Source organism: Pelophylax lessonae (genome assembly GCF_965119305.1).
Source record: "Pelophylax lessonae genome assembly, chromosome: 2".
Lineage (NCBI taxonomy): Eukaryota > Metazoa > Chordata > Amphibia > Anura > Ranidae > Pelophylax > Pelophylax lessonae.
In genome coordinates, this window is record NC_138769.1 from 554,217,022 (window position 1) to 554,244,620 (window position 27,599).

General features: G+C 41.4%; 1 protein-coding gene across 4 annotated transcripts in view; it reads left to right on the forward strand.

Moving 5' to 3' along the window:
* Positions 1-27,599, forward strand: part of CACNB3 (calcium voltage-gated channel auxiliary subunit beta 3) — a 399,535-nt gene that overhangs the window by 367,099 nt on the left and 4,837 nt on the right. For all 4 annotated transcript variants that reach the window (XM_082245623.1, XM_082245624.1, XM_082245622.1 and 1 more), the window contains 4 exons: positions 9,241-9,299; positions 17,955-18,064; positions 19,183-19,334; positions 24,398-24,493. In XM_082245623.1, coding sequence (XP_082101749.1) covers positions 9,241-9,299; positions 17,955-18,064; positions 19,183-19,334; positions 24,398-24,493 — 417 coding nt within the window. The remainder of the gene's footprint in view (positions 1-9,240; positions 9,300-17,954; positions 18,065-19,182; positions 19,335-24,397; positions 24,494-27,599) is intronic.

The window sequence follows — 27,599 nt, forward strand, 5'->3', positions numbered from 1 at the left end:
GTGGACTTGCTCCCCCCCAACACCCTATTGCAACCCCCGGCACGGAAAGCCCCGCCACATGGCGGGGCAACGTTCGGGGCCAAACACCAGCTGTTGTCATCTAAGTCGTAAACTTGTTGGTTTCACCAACAGCTTACGGCATCCTGGTCGCCCCTCCTCCTCCGTGTCGGCGGCGTCCTTAATTGCCAGGCAACGGATAAGATCCCTCGTCACTGACCGCGCAGCAGCCCAGGCGCATGCGCAGCAGACACGGGTGAAGCACTTCCGCCCTGACAGATAGGACCGTGCGGCGCTGTACTGCGCATGCGCGGCCTATATTTAAGGCGTCGGGGATCCCTGCAGTGTGCCATTCATCTCCAGACCTTGGAGTGAAAGCACCTCCTGGAGGACGGCGGACCACCCCTACTCTTTGACAGGACTCCCTCTGCTGGACACAGGTAACACATACAGCCTCTCGAGAATTTTATATAGCCTTGCACTTCACAGGATCCATTCCTCCTTGCTGCTACACGATGTGTCTTTTCCACAGAAGAGATCATCTTGCAAGAGAAAGGTTATCCACTACAGGCAAATGCTCTGCAGTCTGAATAATTATCCTTTGCAGTACTGTAAGGTAAATTAAAATTTTACATTACCTTACACCAAAATTCAGGCATATGGGATTTTTATAGCCCTGTCATAATGGTATATGTCCCTCCTAGATAGAGAGAACAGCTGGCAACCAAGAAGCGCTGCAGGTGTTTTTTCTCACAGAGAGACCATCTGATAACCAAGACGCTCCTCAGGTATTTTATTACCCAAGCATTGGCGGCCCTACAAATTCCTAATATTTGGATAAACATGGTTAATTAAATACCTATATAATTCCAGGAACAGCCAATACAACCAAGGGCACTCACGACTGGAAAACCAGCATTATCTGGACCTTGTGAGTATAACCTTGTAAAATCAAAGGGCTATACACCTATACACACTATATGCCATTCACCAATTTTTGGTCTTTCAGAACAAAAACGTTACCGCCATTCCTCCCTTTCTTTGGGATCTTGTGGTTGCCTGGGAAACTGAGAGGGGGCACCTCCATAACCGATCCAGTAACTGCACACAAAAAATCAATGTAAGCTAAGACTTCAGACTATACTAATGAAATTGCCTAAAAATCGCTTTTTGACACTAATAAAGACTAAAATATCGTCATATAGATACGGTGAAAATCCTTGAAAAAGGCACAGCCGAAACGCGTCGGATGGAAACGCATCCTGCAACATCCAAACATCCATGGATGGCAGGAATCTGCGTCTCTAAAAAGTCACCATCTTTCACAAGTGTCACATTTCTTTTCTTTCGTACACCACCACGGATGGGCCTCTTACCCATCCAAGCACTTAATATTTCATGTCTCGTACATGTTAAATATTGTTTTATGACAAACATTGTTTTATAATAAACGAAAACGCATACTACTTTTGTCTTTCAACCTATTGCCTCAAAGTCCCACCCACTGGTCCGAGGAACCAAATACCACTATCTGTTCCCCTGTTGTTCCTCCCTGCAGCATCTGAAAATCGATGGGAGGGAGAGTAGGAGAAGCTGGCTTTCAGCTGTTGCAAGTGGGAAATATAGGGAATCGGTTCCAGTAAATGCCGCTTCTGCCACATTGATCACCCCCTTCTGCCCAGGAATCCCTTCCTTCTGCTTGTTAGCTACCTGGGCCCACTTCTTGAACTGATGGTGCTCAGGCCCCATACAGGAGGGCTGGTGGTACCCCCCTTTGAGTGGCCCTGAAGTATATGTCCAAGAGTACAGAAAACAACTGTAGCCAGTCCTTCTCAAGGATGTATTTAACTGGCCAGCTAAAATTTTATTTGCAAGAATGCTATTGTTTGGTGGGAAATGACCATCTTTTGAGTGTTTTTTTTTAATGTTTTTGTGTGATATCATATAAAACATAACTTTGTAAACTATAACTAAAAAAATATATAAAAAAATCAGTGAAGAAATAATTGGCTTCTGAAGTAATTAATTACGTCTTCTGAGATATGGGGAGATGGGAATTGTACTACTGCTTATTATGCATCAAAATGGGATAGGCCAATCTGTTTTTAAAAAGGGAAACTATGACCGAAAACTCTGAGCTGGTGTGTGGGGAGGGGATAGAGGGGGGTGAGTTACTTCTCTGTCATGTAAGTGTTATCTTGAACTACTGAGCTCTTTGATACAGTTTTTTTACTACAAGAAGTAAAAATAAACTGGAAACGATTTCAAAATGTTCAGCAGTCATTCTTGTCTAAAGTTTAAAACAGTAATGTATAGTGATAGATAAAGTAAGTAAAAATTTTAAGAAATAAAAGACACACACGTGCCATGTGTGAACAGTCCTGCAACTACAGTGCTCCTTATCTCCTGTACATGGTAGGCATTCAGTAGAACCTAAGAAGGGTTGCAGCTTCCATGTGGCCTGTTCCTGCAATCTGCAGATACTCTCTGTTTAAATTCCCCCAATTATTTGCACAGCCATCATTGATAATCTTTGTAATATTTGAAATATGTTTATTTCCTATGATCATCTGCTCCATTTAGTGGCCATAATGCCATAAGTGGCCATAAATGGTAACTGACTGGATTTATACTTTGCAAGATTTTACTGTTTTGTTATAGAGGGCCAAATTTTTCCGGCCGGTTCTCCACTGCTGGGACATGCACATTTTGTTTGATTATTGGTTAAGACCTTAGAGACAGTTCCTAACTCAACAGTTGCTGAGTTGGTGAGTCCCAAACAAGGCCTGGGCTGCTCTAGTGTATACCCAGATCTACAGAGTTCAGTACTCCCCAGGAGGGTTACCCTTAAACTACTATCTGGGGGCTGTCTTCTTTTGGATGTGGTCACTGGGCATCCCCTCTATGTGTACATGGCACTGCCTATCTTAGCCATTGGAGGTTTCGTAACTCATATTTTCTGTGTTGGCTAAAATGCAAGGGTCTCTGATGAAGCACTTCGGAACGTAATAGTTCTGCGAAACTCGTCAGACCCATAACTTCTTGACCAACCATTTAGAAGACCATCATCACTCATGGATGGTTCTGATTTTCCTATGGCTGTATTTGTAATTACATGTGTGATGTTTATTTATGGCTTTTAACTTGGTGTATCTAATAAATCTATATGTTTTTTAAGACAATAAATTTGTTGTCTTGATATGCTCACTTACTGCACATTCTACATCCGGTAAAGTCCCCTTTTTTTCTCAGAGGGGTGGGGGTGGTTTCTCTTGTCTCCTTCTTGGGATCCTCCACCCCCTCTTCCTTTTTAGACACTACTGTTGACTATGGGATGTGGATGTAGTTGGCAGTAATTATCATCAACACCAATGCCAATTTTCTGTATGGTTTCCAACTTTATTAAAGTTCTTCCTTAAGATGTAAAATTCGGATGAGACTGTTTCACCAGAGGGGAGTAATGATTGCACCAACTGGCATTAACTGACTGGATGAGTACTTTGCAAGATTTTACTTTTTTGTTATAGAGGGTCAAATTTTTCCGGCAAGCGTTTTTGATGTAGCATGTGGTGGGTAGCGGGTGGTGTGATTCATGGTTTAAAGGCATTTTCCACAGTTTTGCACTTATACCAAGGAAGATACTGCAAATAAAATGTACGTATACTCATAGTGCATAGACATTTTGTATGTGGGAGTCTATTTCACATTTTTGGTTTATTCTCACAGTCTGGTGGAAATATTTTTCTTCTATTTTTTTCTGTTATAGTGCAGCACTTTTTGTGTAGATAGGAGGACGAGGAGAAAGCAGAGTAACCAAAAGATAAGCTAATGGTGGTGCTCCTTCTCCTTTCACTGTGTACCCCTTGTAAATCATGTGTAAATGAGAATGTACACATTCTAGAAACTTCTGAGTCAGTAAGGAGACTTAGTAAAGACAAGGCAGACATTTTTGGAAAACAGAGGAAATGTGATGTTTCAGAAGATGCACAGTACCCCATACACCCATTAAGGTCTGAAACAGTAATGGCTAAAATAGCTAATGCATCATCCAAGAGAGCTAAGTATATAGTAAGCTGTCTTAAATTTTAAGGCATTTTGGAGTGCCAGATTTAATAAAAATGCTTGTTCAAAGAGAAATAAAACAAAAAAGGCTGAATGTAAAACTAGATTCTGCTTCACCAGTTAGCTCTTGTGTTTTTTTTATTAAAGCATCAGCAAACTTTTTGGCAATCAAGAAATACATTGTATCAGCAGATATGGCTCTCTATTGCTCCTATGAGAATTCTACCTACAAGAACAAAGTTTTGTACATTAGGAATACCGCCCCCGTACATTGATCTTCCCAAGTAAAAGTAATATTAGCTATACAAAGTGCAACATTGGCCTGATTACACAATTACATGCATTTGAGCCTTCTTGAAAAAAAATCAGTATTATTATTAATTTGTTTTACTCATCTACGTAGCGATAATGTTTATTCTTTAGTGCTTTACAGAGAACACTGAATCAATGTACTTCTCTGGAAGTCTTTGGATTCTGTGAGGAAACTGTAAAACCCAGAGGATGGGCAGAACTTTTATATGCAGAACCCCTATTTGTTAGTTTCTTGGAAAATTTGAATAGTTCAAACCACTTAAAGTTATGTTTTTCAAACTAAAGCTTCTCCTAAAGCGTATCTAAAGCCCTAAAACAAATGTTTTTGTACATTGCAGCTTACCAGACCTTAGACGAGGTACCTACCTTTTTATCAGTCTTTTTCTACTTTATTTTCACCTGGTAATCCTGCAAATAACATATTTCCTTTCCCTTGGTGGCTACGCTTACTCCTCAACTATATCAATAAAGGAACTATGGTTGATACCCAGGCTACATTTCAAATATGAGAAAACAACAAGAGAAGGGCGCACTGACCTTGTGCATTACCACTTAAAAGTTTATTAAAATCAAAGAAGGGTAGCATACAATATACTCACAAACGTAGCATATGAACAAGCATATAGGAAATGGGCACAGCTCGCTTCCAGGACACTTCCCTACTGCTGGATAGCGCGATGGCGTCCTCAAACCTGATGTGGCTTACGCGTTTCGAGGGAGGACCCTCTTCCTCAGAGCCAAAATCGCCACTGTTGTTTTCTTGTAGTGCCTTTTGGATACCCTTTGGTCCTAAAGGGGGGCAGCAAGAACACTTCATTTGTGTCATAAAACCGCCTAGAAGATTCACCTTCCCGCATACCACTCGAGCGCAGAAGAGATATTGTTGTTTTTTGAATACATTTCAAATATGTCTGCCTTTGTTCATCTCCTATTACAGTTCTTGGGGTTATCAGTTTACATAGAAAAGATACATTTACACTCACAGAAGGATGCAAGGATTACATTTCTGGCAAAATCAAGAGGTATTTTCTGTACTTGCTGAAAATGATATTATCCTAAAAACTAATGCAGACACCACATCAAGAGAATGCTAAGCTACAATATTATACATTTTTGTTCTTGGAGCTAGTTATCATTTAAGGCATCGTGTTGCTCAGATTGATGTACAATACTGTGCAAATGTTTTAGGCTGGTGTGAAGAAATCTGTATAGTAAGAATGCTTTCAAAAATATGTATTTTAATTATTTTTATCAATTTACAAAAGTAAAAGAACAAAAGAAACAACTAAATTGAATTAATATTTTGGTGTGACTACCCTTGGCCTTCAAACCAGCATCAATTCTTCTAGGTACACTTGCACACCGTTTTTGAAAGAACTCGGCATGTACAGTAGGTTGTTCCAAACATCTTGGAGAACCAGCCATAGATTTTCTGTGGATGTAGGCTGCCTCAAATCCTTCTGTCTCTTCATGTAATCACAGAATGACTTGATGATGTTGAGATTAGGGCTCTATGGGTGCCAAACCATCGCTTCCAGGACTTTGTGTTCCTCTTTACAGTGAAGATAGTTGTTAATGACATTGGCTAAATGTTTAGAGTCGTTGTGGAATAAATTTGACTCTAATCGCACTCCTCTCTGATGGTATACTATATGCTTGTAGTTTTCACATTGCTCTTGCTAAGAAACCTACCTAAAAGTTTTTTACATTTTTTTTATGGAAAATAGTAGTCACACACACACTCAGGTTGAACTGGATGGGCTGGTGTCATTAGTCAACCTTACCAGCTATGTAACTATTTCCAAGACGCCATTGGGCACTTCGGCCTATTTGCTCTCTCCACTATCCTATCAGTTTTGGATATACTGCCATTAGCACTTGTTTGTGCATGGCCATCAACACTTAAGATTAATTCTTATCGTAAGATTATTCCTTTATTGTTTTTTATATTAATACATTTTGTTTATGAGGACCTGAATTGGATTTCTCTGCTATTTGCATAAGATGCCTCTATTTGCTCTAAATCATACTTTAAAGATCAGCACCAACAACCTCTGGGCCGTGGTGGTCCAAAAGCACAGACCGATGTTTTGGACAAGTTTTCAGTTTTCGATTAAGTCTGTGTCCCTGTCACTATTGGCCATGCGGTATTAATAATGATGTGGGCATAGCTGTAGGTCTCAAAAGTTAGGCTTCTCTGATAGATTAATGTGTTTGTTCTTTGTTACAGAGATAGGAGAGTTGCAGTTTGCAAGCATTGTGGAGTAAAGCAACTGCTCCTCAGTTCAAGAAGTGGCAGTTGAGGGGTTTAGGACATTTTATATAAGTGTCCACTGTGATGTTCATATGGAAGTTCTACCAGGCCTATCAAACTAGAAAGTGTTTCCTGAGAATATTTAGGATGTACTGGCAGCATTATATATATCCCCCAGTCAGCCTCAAATCACATTTGAATCTCAGAGGAGCTCCAAGAATCGAAGAGTGCTCGGCTAAGCAAAATGAAGTTTCTCAGTTATGTGTTTAGCCTACGTGGCCTATAACTCCTACAAGAATAAATAAACTGAAATTGATGTTGATAGTGATAGTGATGATTTTTACACAATAAATGTGTTTATTATTATGTGCTTTAAGTAAAGTGACCACTTTTATAATTATCCTTGTGTATCAATTATTTAGGAGAGTAAACAGGCGGGCATAGATCTGTAAAGTATGAGTCCAGATATGATATCAGATAGCATAGGTTGAGCAGTGAAGAAGACAGTGGAAGATAAACTGACATTTTAACGAAAACAACCGTAAACTAAAAAAAAAAAATGTGCAGGGTTATTGTTGTGCCAATTTACTAATTGAAAGTCATCTGTCATATGCCACTTACTCAGCTCCGTGTTTCTACAAAGTTCAATACGCAATTGAATATTAAACATGTATGCTGAGTCAGGCCTCATTCCGGCGTCTTGTTCACAGGGAAAGTAATAATGTGTGACAGGAATGAGCAACTCTGCAGCCTCTTATACAACACATGATTATGCAAACTAGTTAGCTTTTTGCTGGAAAGACCCTAATTACTGCATTAGGGAACACTGATGTGAGACTTGTTTTGGCACTCATTAGAGGCAACGCAAAAGATCTGATAAAGACACAGATTTTTTTTTTTTTTTTGAGAGAGAGAATGAGAGACTGCCTTATAACAAGTGGACTAGTGGACTAGTTTAGTCAGGCAGCACCTGCATTAACATTCATAGTGGCCACCTGTTGATCTGCTCAAAGCTGATGCATGCATAGAATCTGTACAGACTTAAGGCTGGGTTCACACTATCTGTGGCGTGGCTCGCAGCAGGGGGTCTGGTGTGTCCCTGTTCACTGTTTCAAGTCTAAATTTTTGCCTGAATTCAGACCTGAAACTGAGCCAAAGACGCACAGCATCCTTCTGCAGTGTGCTCCACGGCCGCCCTGGAGATATGTGAACCGGCTCTCCTGTCATGCGTATTTGATGTGGGGAAATCGGCATCCAATTTGCATAACCGAGCCTCAGATAATGGACATATCAGTGGCAATCACCATCCTTAATACACTTAGGTGGGGTTCACACTTATGTGGATTGGATGCAGGTTTCCATGCATCCAATTTGCATGACAGGAGAGGGTGACCGGCTGTCAATGGAGACGGTTCACACATTTCCAGGGCGGTTGTGGAGAGCACTGCAGAAGGGTCCTGTGCATCTTTATATGAATAAAGCCGGCACACGAAAAGGCTTCTTCCAAGTAAAACTCTTTATTCCAACATGGATAGCGGTGACAACATGACAAATGCTGACACGTTTCGGCTTTACGCCTTCCTCATAGCATGTACAATAAAATTTATCAAACTTATATAATGTGATAACTGCTCCTAAAACTAGGGGCGGTACATACTTAATTGCAGTTAACATCAATACATAACACCAGGGGAGAGGTGGTGTGTTCAAGTCGGTCAAGAATCAAGGAAGGTGTCCCATAGGAAAACAAACATAAAGTGCTAGTCCACACTTATGCGATGACAGACACCGCATGCGACTCGGAGCGCACTGCTCCTAAAATCACACGCAATGTCTGTGCAACGCAAACTCAGCCACACCGATTGCATGGGCGAATCTGAATCGCACCGAACACGCACATACCCTAATTTATGTTTGCAGCAGAATCGGATCACATGGTGGTTCACACCAGTGCGATACGACTCATGCGTGAACTGTCCTGTGCATCTTTGGCTCCATTTCAGGTCTGAAATCAGGCAAAAATTCTGACCTAATTCGAACCTGAAATAGTAAACAGAGACTCACCAGACCCCCTGCTGCAAGCCGCGCCGCAGATAGTGTGAACCAAGCCTTATATTCCAGACACACACTGTCAAGAGACAAGGGGCTGTTCAATATGTCACTCTTCTGTGGGGCTCAGCTGCAGTATGGATGGTATGGGACCTGCCTGCTGTCATAACTTTTGTGGCACACACCGCAACTAAAATAAAAGGAGTTGTGCAATAGAAGGATAGTCTTTGTTGCAGTGAGTGAAATCGTTAAGACTATAACAAGGAAATAAACTCCAAGAAATATTGATGTAAAAGGAATCATGGCTTTTGAGCCAAATGGCAGCTGCAGTCTGCGGCACAAAAATGCATACTATTATAAACTGACAACTCTCCAAATGTCTTGCTAATTTAAATTCAGACTGGCCACTGCCCTGTAACCCTTAATGCAGTCTTTATAAATACACTCTGTAGACTGCCTACTAAAATGTCCATTTTTACTTAAGGGTTATCCTGATGATTGGTTATCTGTATACCCAATGTGCAGTTACTAGAAAACCTAGCAGCATTTCTTGTTTCCTCTTCCAGGTGACAGACATGATGCAGAAAGCCCTCTTTGACTTCATGAAGCACAGATTTGATGGCAGGTGAGACAGTCTTATCTTTTAAACATCACCACGGTCCAGATTTGTGGCTCTTGCTTTCTGAGTGCTTGAACCAGACAGCAGTCTGTTCTTGGGTTGGTTAGTGCAAGAAAGGATGACATTTGTGATCTGGCTTTTTTGAAAGTTAAAGAATAGAAATGTATTCCATAAGTGAGCTGGTAAATATGGGTTGCGTATCATTATAGCTTGCTGCATTGATTTATCGAAAAACCAGATACTAGATTATGTTTGCCTTGATACGTCAGGTTCTTTAGGTAATTGCTTGGTATGCACAGTATGAATACTCACAACGGTTAGCCATTAGCAAGCCAGTGGCATGAAGATTTAATTACCAAGTTGGATATATTTTCCCACTTTCTCATCGTTCCCTTTGATATGCCTGGATATCACAGCACCAAATTCTCACGTCCACTTTATATTTTATGTACATATTAATGTTAATACTGTTTTGGTAATATAAAGGATCATTAATAGCATTCCTTAATGATCAATTATCATCAAATGTCTTGCAGTAATAGAAATGTTCTATTAAATCAGCTGGTTACACATTTATAATGCCTGCCGTAAGCTTGTTAGTGCTCAATGAGGCAGAAAAGTCAGTGGGTTTACACCTAACATAATCCTGTATTCAACTGAATAACATATCACTACTGATATATAAAGCTATCTTCTTCTTCTAAGGAATTGAAAGAGACAGCACAACCCATGCAGCCTGATTTTATTGAATGAATGTCATAAAGGAGCATTGTGACACTGTCTCCCACACCTTCTGGCCAAATGAATTTCCCTTCAATGTGCTTAAAGAGGAACTGTGCACTGTAACAGAGACACATCATTCTAGAAACACTTTATCTGTCTATGAAAAGAAGCTTGCCGTGCCTTGAACTGCAAATATTAATATTCTTTTTATATTTTCATAACTCTTCGGGGCTGTAACCATTTTCTTCATCCTGGTCACAAAACCTTTATTTCACCCTCTTCTTTATTACTATTCAGGTTTTACTGTAATAATCTATGTCACCCGTAAGCCATGTCCACATTTTTACAGGGATTTTTGCTTGGTGTTTCTTTCTGTCCTTTTGATATTGCACCCCCTGTCCCTTCTGTACTCTGAGAAGCTGCCCCTGCTACTCTTCCTGCTCAGCTTAGCATAACTGGGCAGAACAGAACTAGGAAACCTTATCTGTATTTTTGGTGCATAACGAACTTAAAGCGGAGTTCCGCCCCCCCAAAAAATTAAAAGTCAGCAGCTACACATACTGTAGCTGCTGACTTTGAATATTAGGACACTTACCTGTCCTTGAGTCCAGCACCGCAGCCGATGTTTCCATCGGCTGTCGGGTGCTGCCGCCACCATTGCCAGTAAGGGAACCCTGCAGTGAAGCCTTGCGGCCTAATGCCCGGGTCCCTACTGCGCGAGGCGCGCTGCGCTCGTTAATTGGCCATGAAGCAGAGGGAGGCGTAGGGGGCCGAACCTCTGATGAACCGCGGCGAGGCCTGGTGGAAGTGGGGACAGGGTACCTGTCAAAAACAGGTACCTGCTTCCCCTCCCCCCCTGAAAGGTGCCGCCAATTGTGGCACCAGAGGGGGGAAGGAGACAGATAAGCGGAAGTTCCACTTTTGAGTGGAACTCCGCTTTAAGCTGTGTATGTAAATTGTAGTTTTAACCCCTGAATCCTTGTTCATCCATTTGAATCTAAAACATTTGTTTGTTTAAGTGCCCAACTAAAAAGCACTTGGCAGGTAATAGGAAAAATGGTATTAAGTACCAATCATGTAAAATTCTATATTAAATGAATAAGTTATTGGATATGCCACAGTAGGGTATGTTTTATTTTTACCAAGAAGATTTTACATTGCTGGCGCAGTGCCTAATATTATTTCTTATTAAATTGCATAGTATGAGATTATTATTATTTTGCTGATGCATTGCTTTTGCCTAGTCAACATACCACTTACAGTGAGAGTGTGAATGTTGAAGTGGGAGAAGCTACTGGTCATATACCAGTCAGTTGTAACGCTCCTGCGTTTTTGTAGTAGGCTGGATTTGCAGCTGCAGAATCTCCACTCAGTAGTCATGTAGAGATGTGTTGAATAACCAGATCCAACTCTCCAGACTCATCACTGTGGGCCTGTCAGCTTCAGCATACAGATATACACACTCAATAAGATGTTCCTGGAGTGATAGGATGTATATGATAGTATGAAGATGATGTGCTGAAGGGACAGGTGTGAACAGTGACAGAGATGGTAAGCACTTGATAGAAATGTTCTGGAGAGTATTAGATGGTATTAGGTAGAATGCAGATAGGTTAGTAATCGAGTATGGTAACAGGTGGTAAGGACAGCAGATGACAAATACAGGATAGACTAACCCAGTGCAAGGATAGATGGTAGTAGACTCAAGAGCTAGCAATCTATGTGCAGATGATAGAATTAGTATGCATAGATAGTAACAGTCCTTAATGTGCAGAGGTAGATAGTGTAAGTAAGGTTATGGAGGATTCCCCTGTGGGGTACTTATCACTAGTAAGGTTAGTAGTAGAAGGGTCCAGTAGTGAGGGAGTGATCCAGTAGCGAGATACAGGGATCAGTAGCGAGGTTCTGGTCTGTTCCAAGTAAAAGAGAATAGCTGGAGGTTCCGGCAGCAAGACAAGCTTGTAAGCATGTGGACACACAGGCAGGCACAGGGATAGAGAGTGAAAGCAGTAAGCCAAGAGTGATCCGGTAGCGAGATACGGGATCAGTAATAAAACTAGTTCAGGTAGCGAGATACAGGAGCGAGTGACATCAAGTATGGCTGTTCTGCAGACGGCTTGAACGAACCAACCATGCGGTTAGAACGAACAATGTGAGAGAGAACGCCGGCGGTTGAAATAGCCGCTCTGCGGCACTCGGCGATGACGTCATCCGTCCTAAAGGTGTATGCGTACCACCTAATTAGAAAGGTGGGACGCATATCGAAAGAAAATAGAAAATAAGGGTACCAGAGGTACCAGAATCTTACAGTACCCCCCCCTTAAGGCCGGCTCCGGAAGGCCTATAGCACTGGTTTCTCCGGGTATTTCGAGTGAAACCTTCGTATAAGCCTAGGTGCGTGAACATCAGTGGTATCCAACCAGGTGTCGTCTTGGGGTCCATAGTTCTTCCATCTTATGAGATACTGGAGTCTTCCTCTGTGGATACGAGAATCCAAAATCTCCTTAATCTCATATTCTTCTCCGCCTTCAACTTGTACTGGAGGTGGAGGCAAGATGGTAGGCCTTATTCCTTGATTAGGAACATGGGGTTTCAGTAGCGACACATGGAAGATGGGATGGATCTTGAGATTTGCTGGTAAGGTGAGCTGTACTGCAGCTTTTCCAATAAGTTTCTTAATTGGGAAGGGTCCCAGAAATAAAGGTCCAAGCTTTTTGCTAGGGATCTTTAATCTTAAATTTCTTGTCGATAGCCAAACGAGGTCCCCAATAGCATACTGAGGAGAAGGTCTTCTACGTAGGTCGTAGTACCTTTTTTGTTGGCTATGGGCGTGTGAGATAGTGGTATTAAGTAAGCCCAGAGAGTCCTTTATTTGGGTAAGATAGTCTGAGGCTACTGGGTTACTTGATGGTAGGATGCGTGGTGGAAGAAGTGTGGGATGAAACCCATAGTTCAAGTAGAACGGACTTTGCTTAGTAGTACTGTGGGTTGCGTTGTTATAGGCAAATTCCGCCAGAGGGAGAAGGTCCACCCAATCATCCTGTAGGTATGATGTGTAGCAACGCAGATATTGTTCTATACACTGGTTGACTCTTTCAGTCTGTCCGTTGGTCTGAGGGTGGTAGGGAGAAGTGAGCTTTCGCTCAATCCGTAATATTTGACAAAGAGCTTGCCAAAATTTGGAGATGAACTGTGAACCACGGTCGGATAAAAGAGTCTTTGGAATTCCGTGTAACTTGAACACATGTTTCATCAGTAGTTCCGCTGTTTGTTTAGATGAAGGTAGTCTACGGATAGCGATGAAATGTGCCATCTTTGTCAGGTGGTCCACTGACACTAGAATGGTATTAAATCCTTTAGATGGTGGTAGTTCTACTATAAAGTCTAAGGACACAACTTCCCATGGAACCTGGGGTATTGGTAGACTGCAGAGTAGACCAGATGGTTTTGTAGTGTCAATTTTGGACCTTGCACAGATGTCACATGAAGATACAAATTTTTGTACAGACGTCTTCATATCAGGCCAACAAAACTGCCTAGTAAGCAAATTAAGGGTTTTCGTCATACCCATATGTCCTGCCATGAGCACATCATGCGATAACTCCAAGATCTTGGTGCGCATAGTAGGGGGTATGTAGAGTTTGTCGTTGTAGTAGAGGAAGCCTTCTGCATCAGTACTTAGTTGTGGTGGAGGTGAATCCAATCCTATACTGTGCAAAATCTCTTCCTTCAGGGAACGAACAACCCCAATAATACGTTCATAGGGTATTATAGGAATAGAAGGGATTTCAGCGCAGTTATCTTCGGTTAATCGTGATAGCGCATCCGCTTTTTTATTTTTGTCTGCAGGCGTGTAGGTCACTAAGAAGTTGAATCTTAGGAAGAATAATGACCATCGTACCTGCCGGTGGGAGAGAGTTTTGTTAGTCTGGAGGTATTGAAGGTTTTTATGATCTGTATATATGAGTATTGGTAACCGGGTACCCTCAAGTAGATGTCGCCAATTCTCCAGTGCCAGTTTTATGGCAAGCAACTCCTTTTCACCCACTGGGTAATTCACCTCTGGGCTGCTTAATGATTTTGAAAAGAAAGCAACTGGGTGGAGTGGTGAAGTATTTGTTGGTCGTTGGGAGAGAACTGCTCCTACTGCCATATTTGACGCATCTACCTCCAGAATATATTGGAGGGATGGGTCTGGATGGCGTAGTATGGGAGCAGAAGTAAAGCTTGATTTTAACAAGCAGAAAGCTTGATTTGCTTCTTCTGACCATTTGAATGGTTTCTTTATACTTGTCAGTTGTGTGAGAGGTCTCACAATGGCAGAAAAGTTCTTGATGAACTTCCTATAGAAGTTTGAAAATCCAAGGAATCGCTGTAATGCCTTACGAGTTGTTGGTATAGGCCAGTCCAGAATACAGGATATCTTGCTCATATCCATCTTAATTCCGGTTTTGGATATGATGTATCCTAGGAATAATATTTCTTCTTTATGAAATAGGCATTTTTTTAATTTCACGTATAGATTGTGTGCGAGTAATCTGGATAACACAAGTCTTACATGTTTTATATGTTCAGCGAGAGATCGAGAATAGATAAGTATATCGTCCAGATATACTACAACACAGACATCAAGTAAGTCTCTAAAGATGTAGTTTATGAACCTTTGGAAAGCTGCGGGAGCATTACGCAACCCGAATGGCATCACAAGATATTCGAATAATCCGTATCTGGTTCTGAATGCTGTTTTCCACTCATCTCCGTCACGGATTCGGATTAGGTTGTATGCCCCTTTCAGGTCTAATTTAGAGAAGTAAGTAGCCCCACGCACTTGTTCAATGAGTTCAGGGATGAGCGGTAAAGGATAGCGATCCTTTATTGTAATCGTATTTAATTGCCTATAATCGATAATAGGCCTAAGACTTGAATCCTTATTGCGGACAAAGAAAAGTCCTGCAGCTGTGGAAGAAGTAGAGGGTCTGATGAACCCTTTTGTCAAATTCTCATCCAAGTATTCCTTGAGATGAGAAAGTTCATCCTGTGAAAGAGGATAAACATGACCGAAAGGCAATTTGCTGTTAGGGAGTAGATCGATAGTGCAATCATAATCCTTATGGGGAGGCAACACTTGAGCATTTTTTTCAAGGAATACTTCGGACAGGTCCTGATAGCATAGTGGTGCAATCTCATCTGACACCACAGACAGGATCTTTCCATAAGATGGGAGGTTACACGTAATCTCGCAATAGTGAGAAGGGAAAGACAAAGTCCGTCTTTTCCAATCTATGATTGGTTGATGTGTGTGCAACCAGGGGAGTCCCAAAATAATAGAAAAATGGGGTGAAGATAGTATATCAAAAGTGGTGGTCTCCATATGAGACTCGTTAGTAGTGACAAGGAGTGCTTGTGTCTGGTTGGTGATTGGACCAGAAGATAGTGGAATACCGTTAATGAAACTAACAGAAACAGGTTTAGGTTTTGAAATAATAGGTATTTTATTTAAGGTAACAAAACATGTATCAATATAGTTTCCACAAGATCCGGTGTCGATCATAGCCTTGGTGGTAATCCTAGTCTGGTCCCACTGTAATGTCAAATGAACAAAGAGATAGGGGTTAGAAAAGGAAGTTGTTAATCCTCCTAGCAAGACATGTGAACACTCACCCTCTTTTTTGCGGACAAGGGGACAGACGCTTATCAAATGATCCGGGGATGCGCAGTACATGCAGAGGTTTCTGGATCTTCTTCTGGCTCGTTCAGTAGTTGATAAAGGTGGGCGTATGGTTCCTACCTCCATGGGAGTAGGGTCAACGACCGAAATCCGAGAAGGACTAGACAATGGCATTCCCATTTTCTCAGCCTTTCTTTCACGCAGTCGCCTGTCGATGTTGATACTTTAATACGAGTTGTATTAAGGCATCCAAGGTGCCAGGTAAATCCGCTCGGGCGAGCTCGTCTTTAACAGCTTCTGACAACCCGAGTCTGAATTGAGTTCGCAGAGATGTATCATTCCACCCTGAATCAAGGGTCCATCTTTTGAACTCAGCTACAAAGTCTTCTACAGGTCTCCTTCCTTGTTTTAAAGCCCTCAATTGAATATCAGCAGTACTCTGCCTGTTGGGGTCATCATATAAACTGGCGAGTTCGGCTAGGAATAAAGAATAGGAGTTGAGAAGCTGATCATTTTTCTCAAAGAGAGAGTCTGCCCAGGCCCGTGGATCACCCGTTAAGTATGAGATAACGGTACAGACTTTAATTTGATCAGTAGGGTATGTACGAGGTTTTAACAAAAAAAGCAATTGACATGCGTTTTTGAATTCACAAAATTTTTTCCGATCACCTGTAAACACTAGAGGAGGGTTTATTTTAGGTTCAGGGGGTTGAGCAGCAGTGAGCCGTGAAAGACGGGTTACCTGCTGTATCAAAGTCTGATTTTCTTCTTTTACTTCAGTAAGAGCAAGCATTAATGCATTTACTTGTTGTGTTAATTGTGTCACTTGAGTGGGTAATTCTGCTGAATCCATTTTTTAGGTTCGTTCAATCTGTAACGCTCCTGCGTTTTTGTAGTAGGCTGGATTTGCAGCTGCAGAATCTCCACTCAGTAGTCATGTAGAGATGTGTTGAATAACCAGATCCAACTCTCCAGACTCATCACTGTGGGCCTGTCAGCTTCAGCATACAGATATACACACTCAATAAGATGTTCCTGGAGTGATAGGATGTATATGATAGTATGAAGATGATGTGCTGAAGGGACAGGTGTGAACAGTGACAGAGATGGTAAGCACTTGATAGAAATGTTCAGGAGAGTATTAGATGGTATTAGGTAGAATGCAGATAGGTTAGTAATCGAGTATGGTAACAGGTGGTAAGGACAGCAGATGACAAATACAGGATAGACTAACCCAGTGCAAGGATAGATGGTAGTAGACTCAAGAGCTAGCAATCTATGTAACAGTGCAGATGATAGAATTAGTATGCATAGATAGTAACAGTCCTTAATGTGCAGAGGTAGATAGTGTAAGTAAGGTTATGGAGGATTCCCCTGTGGGGTACTTATCACTAGTAAGGTTAGTAGTAGAAGGGTCCAGTAGTGAGGGAGTGATCCAGTAGCGAGATACAGGGATCAGTAGCGAGGTTCCGGTCTGTTCCAAGTAAAAGAGAATAGCTGGAGGTTCCGGCAGCAAGACAAGCTTGTAAGCATGTGGACACACAGGCAGGCACAGGGATAGAGAGTGAAAGCAGTAAGCCAAGAGTGATCCGGTAGCGAGATACGGGATCAGTAATGAAACTAGTTCAGGTAGCGAGATACAGGAGCGAGTAACATCAAGTATGGCTGTTCTGCAGACGGCTTGAACGAACCAACCATGCGGTTAGAACGAACAATGTGAGAGAGAACGCCGGCGGTTGAAATAGCCGCTCTGCGGCGCTCGGCGATGACGTCATCCGTCTTAAAGGTGTATGCGTACCACCTAATTAGAAAGGTGGGACGCATATCGAAAGAAAATAGAAAATAAGGGTACCAGAGGTACCAGAATCTTACATCAGTGCAGTTAATGACCCAATAACAGAACAAGAATAGTAATTTCTGTTATAGTGTATGTCAACAAAGTTCCTAGGGTGGATTTCTTCCATGTGATGGGCAATTATAGGTGTCCATCACAGGAGGAGGGCAGGCTGTTAAGCTGGGCAGAGACTGTCACAGTAAAACAACATGGAGTATGCAAAATGTAATTTGTTTATTGTTCAGTTAGATTTAAAGAAACTTCATATGCTGTATTTTAAGAAAGAAATCCGTACCCATACATACCCTTTTTAATCTTATTCTTGGAATATAATATACAACCATAGGGGAACGCAACAGAAAACCGTAAAATTACTATATGTAATATATGTTTTAATAGTCTAATAAATGTGTGTTATAATCACTGTCTTTTACAGGATCTCCATTACTCGGGTAACAGCTGACTTGTCTCTAGCCAAGCGCTCTGTACTTAATAACCCAGGCCGGAGAGCCATCATTGAACGCTCAAGCACCCGCTCCAGCATTGGTGAGAACACAAACAGAGAGTATGGTTTTCTTCTGAACTGTTCAAATATCTAAGTTTACTTTATACATCAAAAGTTGGGCATCTTCATTAAGGGGATGCAAAGAGTAATGTTGATGTGCTGAATTCAGTAAATTGTGGCAACCAATTAGATACCAGCCTAATGAAGTCACGTCTAGTAAGATTACTTTAGGTTGGTTGTTTTGGGTTCATGTGTTCATGTGCACATCAGTGTATTGCCTTACTGGATAGCCCTGTATGAGTGACTATAGAAGGGTTAGGGGGTTTGGCAGGAATGATCCGAACCTCTTTTAGGGAAAAGTGTCTGCAGAGCACTCCGTGAACATACATGTTTGACTGAACATACAAGTTTATTTCAGTTAGGAAGGTGTGCTGGAATACTGGACATTTATAAAAGAGGAACAGTAGTCATCAGTACGGGTTTTCTATTTCTACTTATTATTGCCCACAGAGAGTGGTCACCCAGCAGTAGTCTGATTCTTATTAGGTATAATGTTATGCGAAATGTCAGATTTCTTTAATGGTCTAGATCAGGGTCTTTAAACTTTCCAAACAGGACTGTGGGCAAGGGAGTAGAAAATGTACCGGGGGTCACTGCGAGGAAAAAGTGCCCATTTTTGGTATTAGGGGGAAGAATAGTGCCCCACTGCTGGTGTCAGTGGGAGAAAAAATACCCCATTGTTCATGTCAATGTAAGGAATAGTGTTTTGAATTAGTGGAAGGAATAGTGCCCGAAGTGTCGATTAAAGGCAAGCAAAGGGCCACACCTGGCCCCTGGGCTGCAGTTTGGAGACCACTGGTCTAGATAGATCTTTCTCTGTCTCAGGTAGCATTACAAACTAAGATGAAGATGTGCTCCTCTTTGCTAAATTCACTGGATTTGATTGGAAGGCTGAACCTAATGCATTTATTTACCCTTACTTGCCTGGCATTTTACTTCGGGTATATGCAAAGGATAGGATTGTTTACATTTCCACTTAAGTAGTGCAAATGTTAATATTATCAAAGCTTCAGTCACAACTTATAGATGGAGTATATAATTCACTAAACCATAATATTACAGTAGATGTGTTCCCTAATGGAGACATTCTCTTACACAGCGGAGGTACAAAGTGAAATTGAGAGGATATTTGAACTTGCCAAGACTCTTCAGCTAGTTATTCTGGATGCAGATACAATCAATCATCCTGCTCAACTGTCCAAAACATCCTTGGCACCCATCATCGTCTTTGTCAAAGTTTCTTCTCCTAAGGTAAGCAGAGGGGTAGCTGAAGTGGCTTCCTCAGGCAGTGGTGCCTTCCAGGCAGACTTATTGTGGTTGCCATTGGGTGCCACATATGCCGTGGGTAGATAGGTTAAGGTGTTTCATAATGTTTCTATATAATCCTAAAGACCTTAAGAGTGCATAGTATTTATTTTACATGTAAAATAATTAATCTTTTTAATATGTATTGGTTTCCATGCATACAGTATATTATAACCAAAGGTGAAGCGCTTTCTGTAAACCTTATTAATAGTATTTAAATAGTGATTATTTATAAATTATATAAAAAACTCTTTGGCAACTCCTAATAATATGAATAAATCAATATTAATCATATAAGCTAAATATAAATCAGGAAAAATGTGATCCACATAAATATAAAGCCCCATCCAATCTTGATCAATATGCAAATCCCAAAATCCTTAAATAGGCTAAACAACATATATTCCAACTATAGAGTCCCATACACCATCCAATCTGTATACAATTGGTGCATGATTTCTGAACTCTTCTCACAGGTGATATGTAATCTCTTCCACTTCGCTGCACACCCACAGTGCCCTTTGTCACACCTCTTGAGTGTCCTCTAACCGGATGTAGGGGACCCCACTAGCAGGGCCAGATTAACGTAGGGGCTATTGGAGCTGCAGCTCCAGGCCCCTACCTTTATATAGGCCCCGGGTTGGCCATATTCACTGTTACCGCTCTTCTGTCACTTGTAAACACAGAAGTCTGGCTTCTATGCTCGCTTCCCCAGGCAGCTCCCTCAGAACCTCCCCACACAGCACGAAGGCCGGACAAGGAGGGACAGTTGCCGATGCATGGATGTGTTTATGGGCTTCAGAGACAGCATCCCATGTGGAATTAGGCATGCATGGCTGCACCCTTCCTCCTCTGGGTGCATGCCAAGGCACGGCCCTTAAGGCCCTTCAAAATCCTCAGCACCAAGCCCATGATGCTCTTAATCCGGCCCTGCCCACTAGTATATTAGGTTCAATTGCACTTTCTTAATAAATATCAGCTCCAATCTTTCTCCACAGGCTCAGCTTTAAGACAGGTTCCCAGATGGATGGGAACGGAAGGAAGCAAAAAAGAGAACCCAATAACGCAGACTGATAAAAATGTATTAATCTCTTAACATATAAATTGCACTGACATTTCTAAAAATTTCAACAGGCATTAAATAAACTTGAGTCAATATCCCAATGGTGGCATGGATGGTGTACAGGACATTATGTTTAGAATATATGTTGTTTGGATTTTTTTTACAAATTTGGGATTTGCACATTGATGAAGCTTGAATGAGACTTTATATTTATATTTATGTGGATCACATTTTTCCTGATTTATATTTGTATTTAACAAACAAATAGTGCAGTGCTAATCACAGATGATAGAACCAATGAATAAATTATATATATGACAATATACTGTATGTGACTCATATAAAATTCATATAAAAAGTCCATAGATGGGTGGTCAAATCCAGGAGGGGAAAGGTAAATGACACCAACATTCCCATTTACAAATAGGGGAAGAGGATGACTGGAAAACCAGGAAGAAACTTCACACACTATGTGATAAAGGTAATCCCCTTACCAGATCAAAATGACCACTAAATCATAGGTGGTCAAATTAAGCAACAGACTGATCATCCATCCATAGGCAATGCTGCATACAAGATCATCTGTCATCCAGCTCATAGGTCATAGAAGTAAAAAATAAAAGCGCTCCCATAGTGCATTAAAAGGCAAAACATTTATTGGGCTCAAAGATAAATTACACTTACAAAAGGTTTGACGGTTACAGGTGTAAAGAATAATGTGCTGCGGGTTTCGTTCCAAAATCCTGGCTTCTGAGAGGGAAACAGTAAACCTCCAATCAGAGTCGAGAAGCATAATGTTGTCACCGTCATAGACCACGCCCTACATGTTTCGTCACATGTGACGTCTCCTGGGGGTCAGACCAACCCCCAGATGACATCACGTATGACGAAACATGTAGGGCATGGTCTATGACGGTGACCTGTGATTAGCGCTGCACTATTTGTCTGTTATTTTGTTTTGGAAGCTTGTATCGTTATTCCAAGTGCCAGCAGCTTTCCTCATGCAGTGTTTTAATTGGTTTTGTTATATTGGTATTTAGCTTTTATGAATAATATTGATTTAATTGTATTACTCTGAGTTGTCACCGAGAGTTTTTTATATCATTTATAAATTTTCACTATTTAAGTACTATTAACCACTTGCCTACTGGGCACTTTTACCCTTTCTTGCCCAGGCTAATTTTCAGTTTTCAGTGCTGTTGCACCTTGAATGACAATTGCATGGTCATGCAGCACTGTACCAAAAATACATTTTTATCATTTTTTTCACACAAATTGAGCTTTCTTGTGGTGGTATTTAACCAGTTCTGGACCGGAAGGATTTGCCCCCTTAATGACCAGGCCATTTTTCACGTTTCGGCACTGCGTTACTTTAACCGAAAATTGCGTGATCGTGCGACACTGTACCCAAATAAAATTGATGTACTTTTCTTCCCACAAATAGAGATTTCTTTTGGTGCTATTTGATCACCTGTGCGAGTTTTATTTTTTTGCGCTATAAACAAAAAAAGAGTGACAATTCTGAAAAAAAAAAACATATTTTTTTGCATTCTGCTATGTAACATTCCCAAAAAAAACAGCTGACTGTTCTTCTCTCTCAGCGGGTAGTGATCGTGGGTGGCTGCGGCAATCAGAGTCCCCACTGCCCCCTAGTAGCAGGCTAGTTCTACGTCGGTTCGCACAGGAGGGGCTGCCTGCCTCAATAAAACTGTGGCAGCGGGTCCTTAAGTGGTTAATCACCACTGAATTTTTTATTGTTTGCTAAATAAACAAAGAAAGACAGAAAAATTTGGAAAAAAAACGTTTTCATAATTTGTTTTACATTTTAGAAACGGGTAATTTTTCTCCTTCACTGATGTGCACTGATGAGGCTGTACTGATGGGCATTGATAGGCTGCACTGATGTTCACTGATAGGTGGCACTGGTGGGCACTGATGAGATTGCACTGATAGGCGGCACTGATGGGTACAGATAGGAGGACGTAATGGGCACTGGTTGGTAGCACTGGTGGGCACACATTGGCAGCACTAGTGGGCACAGGTTGGCAGCACTGGTGGTCAGGGTTTTTTCTCAGAGAATAGGTGAAGGAATTCCGCCTTCTGTGTCCCCCCTTCTCTCTGCCCCCCAACCTCCTCTGAGCACTGTCCCTTGGTTCCACCCCCTACCCACCTCCCTGTATTTCCCAAAGCATTATTTTGTGGTGGTAATTAATTTATATGGGATTTGTTCTTGTCCAATAACAAGAAAAGCAGTAAAATAGATCCCCTGGAGCCAGCAACAATAAATCTCCCCAGCAACAACATACCCCACTACAGCAACAATAGATGCCTCACACAACAATAGACTTCCCCAGCAACACTGGACCTCCCTCAGCAACAACAGATCTCACCCAGCAAAAATAGACCCCACCCAGCACAATAGTCCCCCCCACACACACAATCAGAAACAATGGACCACCCACAACAAAATACCACCCCCAGCAACATTAGAACCCCCCCGGCAGCAACAGCAGATCTCCCAGCAGCCAGCATCAATAGACCCTCCGGGAAAGCCAACAACAATAGACCTCTTCCTCAACAGTAGATCCTTACCAGCAGCATAAGACTCCCGAGCAATAATATACTAACAACAATAGACCTTCATACAAAAACAGATCCTCATCGTTGACAATAGATCCCCCAGCAGCCAGCATCAACAGCAGCTCCAGCACACCCCTTGCTATTACATACATTCAGTGCTAGAGGTGCCAGAAATGTGTTCCCCCACATTCCTGATGAAGAAAAGCCCTGCTGGTGAACTGTTTGAACTGCAATGATAATCAGCACCCTGATTATCAGTGTACATGTCCCTTTTAGAGAAGCCAGTTATCGGCTTTCTTCTACTCTCCTTATGCTATCAGCATGAGGAAAGGAGTGCCTATAACCAGCTTCTATTATTTATTGGCTCTTTACCTCAATCTGATCAGAAATGTGCTCCAGCAGCAGCTGGTGCGTGACAGACGCGATCACAGGAGGCCATCATTTGACTCCCAGAACCAGCCATCCACACTGTAGCTGTCATTCAATTAATAAGGTTTAGAGGAAGCACTTCACCATTGGTTATAATATATCACATCTTACAGTGTGGTAGCTGCTTTTTTTATTATTGTTTTTTGTTTTGATATAGTGATGTTGAGTAGCGCATTGTAGACTCCATTCACATTGATCCGACTTGTCAGGCGACTTGTCAGCCTGACAAGTCGTGGTCCTTCACGCTCCCATTGTGTAGTACAGGAGCCGTTCTAATAGGAGCGACACAAGTCGCTCCAACTTATAAAAAGGGTCCTGTACTACTTCGGAGCGACCTGGAGGCGACTTGCATAGACATTCATTTTATGAAGTCCATGCAAGTCGCGCCGAAGTCGCGCTGGACGCGACTTCACAGGTCGCCCCCTAAGTCGGAGCGACCTTGTGTGAACCGGCACGTACCTATATTTATTTGTTTCTATGTATAGTTTGAAATAATATTGTATATGAGGGAAGGCAAATTTGCTACCCCCCCCCCCCATGTTCATAACCTGTATCTCATAGATATTCTACATATTGCTGTATTTTATACGTGCACACCCCTGACCTACTTATACTCACCCCACCCCCTCAGAAAATTGGGTATTTAACGGTGAAACTGAGCAACAGCAGGCTCTGAGAATGAGTATAATCGGGTCAGTTGGTGGCTTTCAAAGAGACTTAGGAAGTACATTAAATTTATTTTCATGTAAAAGGACACTTTAATAAATACAGAGTCTTCCATTACTTACCTCCTTCTCTAGTTCTTTTTTTTTTTAACCTAAAAAAGGAAAAGATAAATTACTAGTGAAAAGTACAGTAAGCACAACATAATTTATACTATACAGCGGCTTACTATCAGCCAAAGAAATGTATACATTTTTCAGGGCATTTCTTCCAGGTGCTGCAGCGACTAATAAAATCCAGGGGGAAATCACAGATCAAACACCTCAATGTCCAGATGTTGGCTGCTGAGAAATTGATACAGTGTCCTCCGGTAAGAAAGCAGATGTCTTTGTCATTTAGTAATATGACCACTATTGTTCCGTATAGCTTGTAAGCATGGAATAGCTTTTCATATTATTATATAGAATTAGAAGAAAACTCAATACAGGAGGGCCCTTCTCATTAGAGCTTACAATCTAAAAGGAAGGCTCAAGTGACGCCATAGGTAATAACTGTGGGGGTTAAGCTGATGAAGAAAGTAAAAGTTTATTTGAGGTGGGAAGAGATGCATTTTCAACCTTTTCTATAGGAGAAAGTGACATTCCAAAAAGTAAAAGTAAGTTATATACAGTTACTCACAAAAGTGAGTACACCCCTCCCATTTCTGTAAATATTTTATTATAATTTTTTTATGTGATAACACTGAAGAAATAACACTTTACTACAATGTAAAGTAGTGAGTGTACAGCTTGTATAACAGTGTAAATTTGCTGTCCCCTCAAAATAACTCAACGCACAGCCATTAATGTGTAAACTGCTGGCAACAAAAGTTTGTCTTGCCTACATTCAAGCATGGTGGTGGAAGTATCATGATCTGGGGCTGCATGAGTGCTGCCAGCACTGGGGAGCTACAGTTCATTGAGGGAACCATGAATGCCAACATGGATTGTGACATACTGAAGCCGCAGGGTAGTATTCCAACATGATAATGACCCCAAACACACCTCCAAGATGACCAGTGCCTTGCTAAAGAAGCTGAGGGTAAAGGTGATGGACTGGCCAAGCATGTCTCCAGACCTAAACCATGTTGATCATCTGTGTGGCATCCTTAAATAGAAGGTGGAGGAGCGCAAGGTCTCTAACATCCACCAGCTCCCTGATGTTGTCTTGGAAGAGTGGAAGAGGACTCCAGTGAACCTCTGGTGAACTCCATGCCAAAGAGGGTAAAGGCAGTGCTGGAAAATAATGGTGGCCACACAAAATATTGACACTTTGGGCTCAATTTGGTCATTTTGACTGTACTCACTTTTATTGCAAGTGGTTTAGACATTAATGGCTGTGTGTTGAGTTATTTTGAGGGGACAGCAAATTTACACTGTTATACAAGCTGTACACTCACTACTTTACATTGTAGCAAAGTATCGTTTCTTCAGTGTTGTCACATGAAAAGTTATAATAATATATTTACAAAAATGTGAGGGGTGTACTCACTTTTGTGAGATACTGTATGTTCATATAGAATCTTACAGCTCTTGCTAGGAACAACTTGACATTTTATTTGGAAAGGTCATAATGATTTTAGTGTATTAAAGTGAGTAGTGAGTAGGTTGGTTCAAACATTATATGCTGCGCTGTGCAAACTGTTGGCGCTATATATCCTGTATCCTTAAAATCCTGTATAATAAATAATAATAAAAAACAATAGTAAAATTTTGTCCACGTGTTGCAGTCATCATAACATGCAGTTATTGTGTGCAAATGTTTTGAACCCAAACTGAAAAGACTATACCAAAAATAACAAGAAACGGTAATAAGGGATAAATAAAAGACTACAAAAAGTTTATTGAAGCACACAGTACTAAAAACAGGATAGATACTCTAAGACCAAAAAGTCCCAGTGTATTTAGAATAATGGCAAGGTTGTCAACCCCCTTTTAACGTCACACATGGATCCATATACAATCAGAGAAACACAACAGCACATGGTTAAACACTAACATAGAATGGTATATCAACAAAGCACGTCATCATAGAACGTACTGAAGGATGTAGTACAGTAAATGTAAACCATGTAAGCAGCTATGGATGAGCAGAGATTGGAACAAGTAGCTGAAGGTCTGTACAGGCAAACTAAACTGACAGAGTGAAGACAATTTGATTCACTGTTGCTTGAAGGCTCAATCATGTGCGAATATAGGCTTTGAAACTCACACGTCACAAATGTATTCAATGCTGTGCATAGAAGTCCTGTATCTGTTTTTACAAGCATTCAGTCAACAATGAATATAGCTCTCTATGTATCAAATCAATACTCGGAAGGTCTCAGATAAACAGCATGTCTACACAGTGAAAGCAAACTGCATTGAGCATGTGAACAGGCACGGACAGCAATGGCAGGATGGATGGACACAAGACACAGCAGGTAAGTAATAAAAAACACTTTGCAATAATCGGCTGATCCCAAGACTTCTGCTGAAAAAGCCGATGCCAAAGTGCTGAGATAAGCCCCGTACACACGTACCGAATGTCGGCCGAACGATCGGCCGTCTTTTGTCCGGTGCTGTTTTGTAGGTTGAAAAGTGCTAAAGACCGCACACGAATTTTGTCTTCCAACAACAACCGACTGCAGAAATGATGTCATGTGATGGTTAACTTTTCGTGTGTTTTTTCTTCGCTGAGCATGCCCAGTCTTGCTCATCTGCTTTTTGTCGGCCGAAATCTGTACTGACTGATGAACAATCGGCCGTTCTTTGTTGGCCTACAAAAATTTTAAAGCCTGCACAGCAGATTTTGTTCGGCCGAAAAGTCGCAGTCGGTTGTCGGAAGCATCATACTAACAAGCCGACAATCGGCCGATCGGACGTTGGCAGAATATTTACGTCCGACAATCGGTACATGTGTACGGGCCTATACATTGTTACAGTGGGGGGGGGGGGGATTTACTAAAAATGGACGATGCAAAATCTGGTGCAGTTCTGCATAGAAGCCAATCAGCTTTATTGTCAATTCCTTATTGAACAAGCTAGGGTTGGAAGTTGATTGGCTACCAATGTTACTTGTATATAAATCACACTCACAATACTGTAGCTCTCTCTGGTTATCAGTGATATAAAGATTCCTGTGCCATAGACCTGTGTATCAAGTTTCCATACTTACTGGATGCAACCACACTGGGGTTGATTTACTAAAATAGTCTGTGCACTGTAAGTGCAGTTGCACTAGATCTGAGGGGAAGCTCTGGAGTGAGAGAAAGCTCTACCAATTTCTATCATCGAATCATGTGCTAGGAAAAAATGCATTTTTTTTTTAAATTTTCCTTGCATGTTTCCCTCAGATCTAGAGTAACTGCACTTTTAGTGCACTTGCAGTGCACAGAGTATTTGCCTTTAGAAAATCAAACCCAATGTCACTGCAGAGTATGGAGGGCTGAACACTAT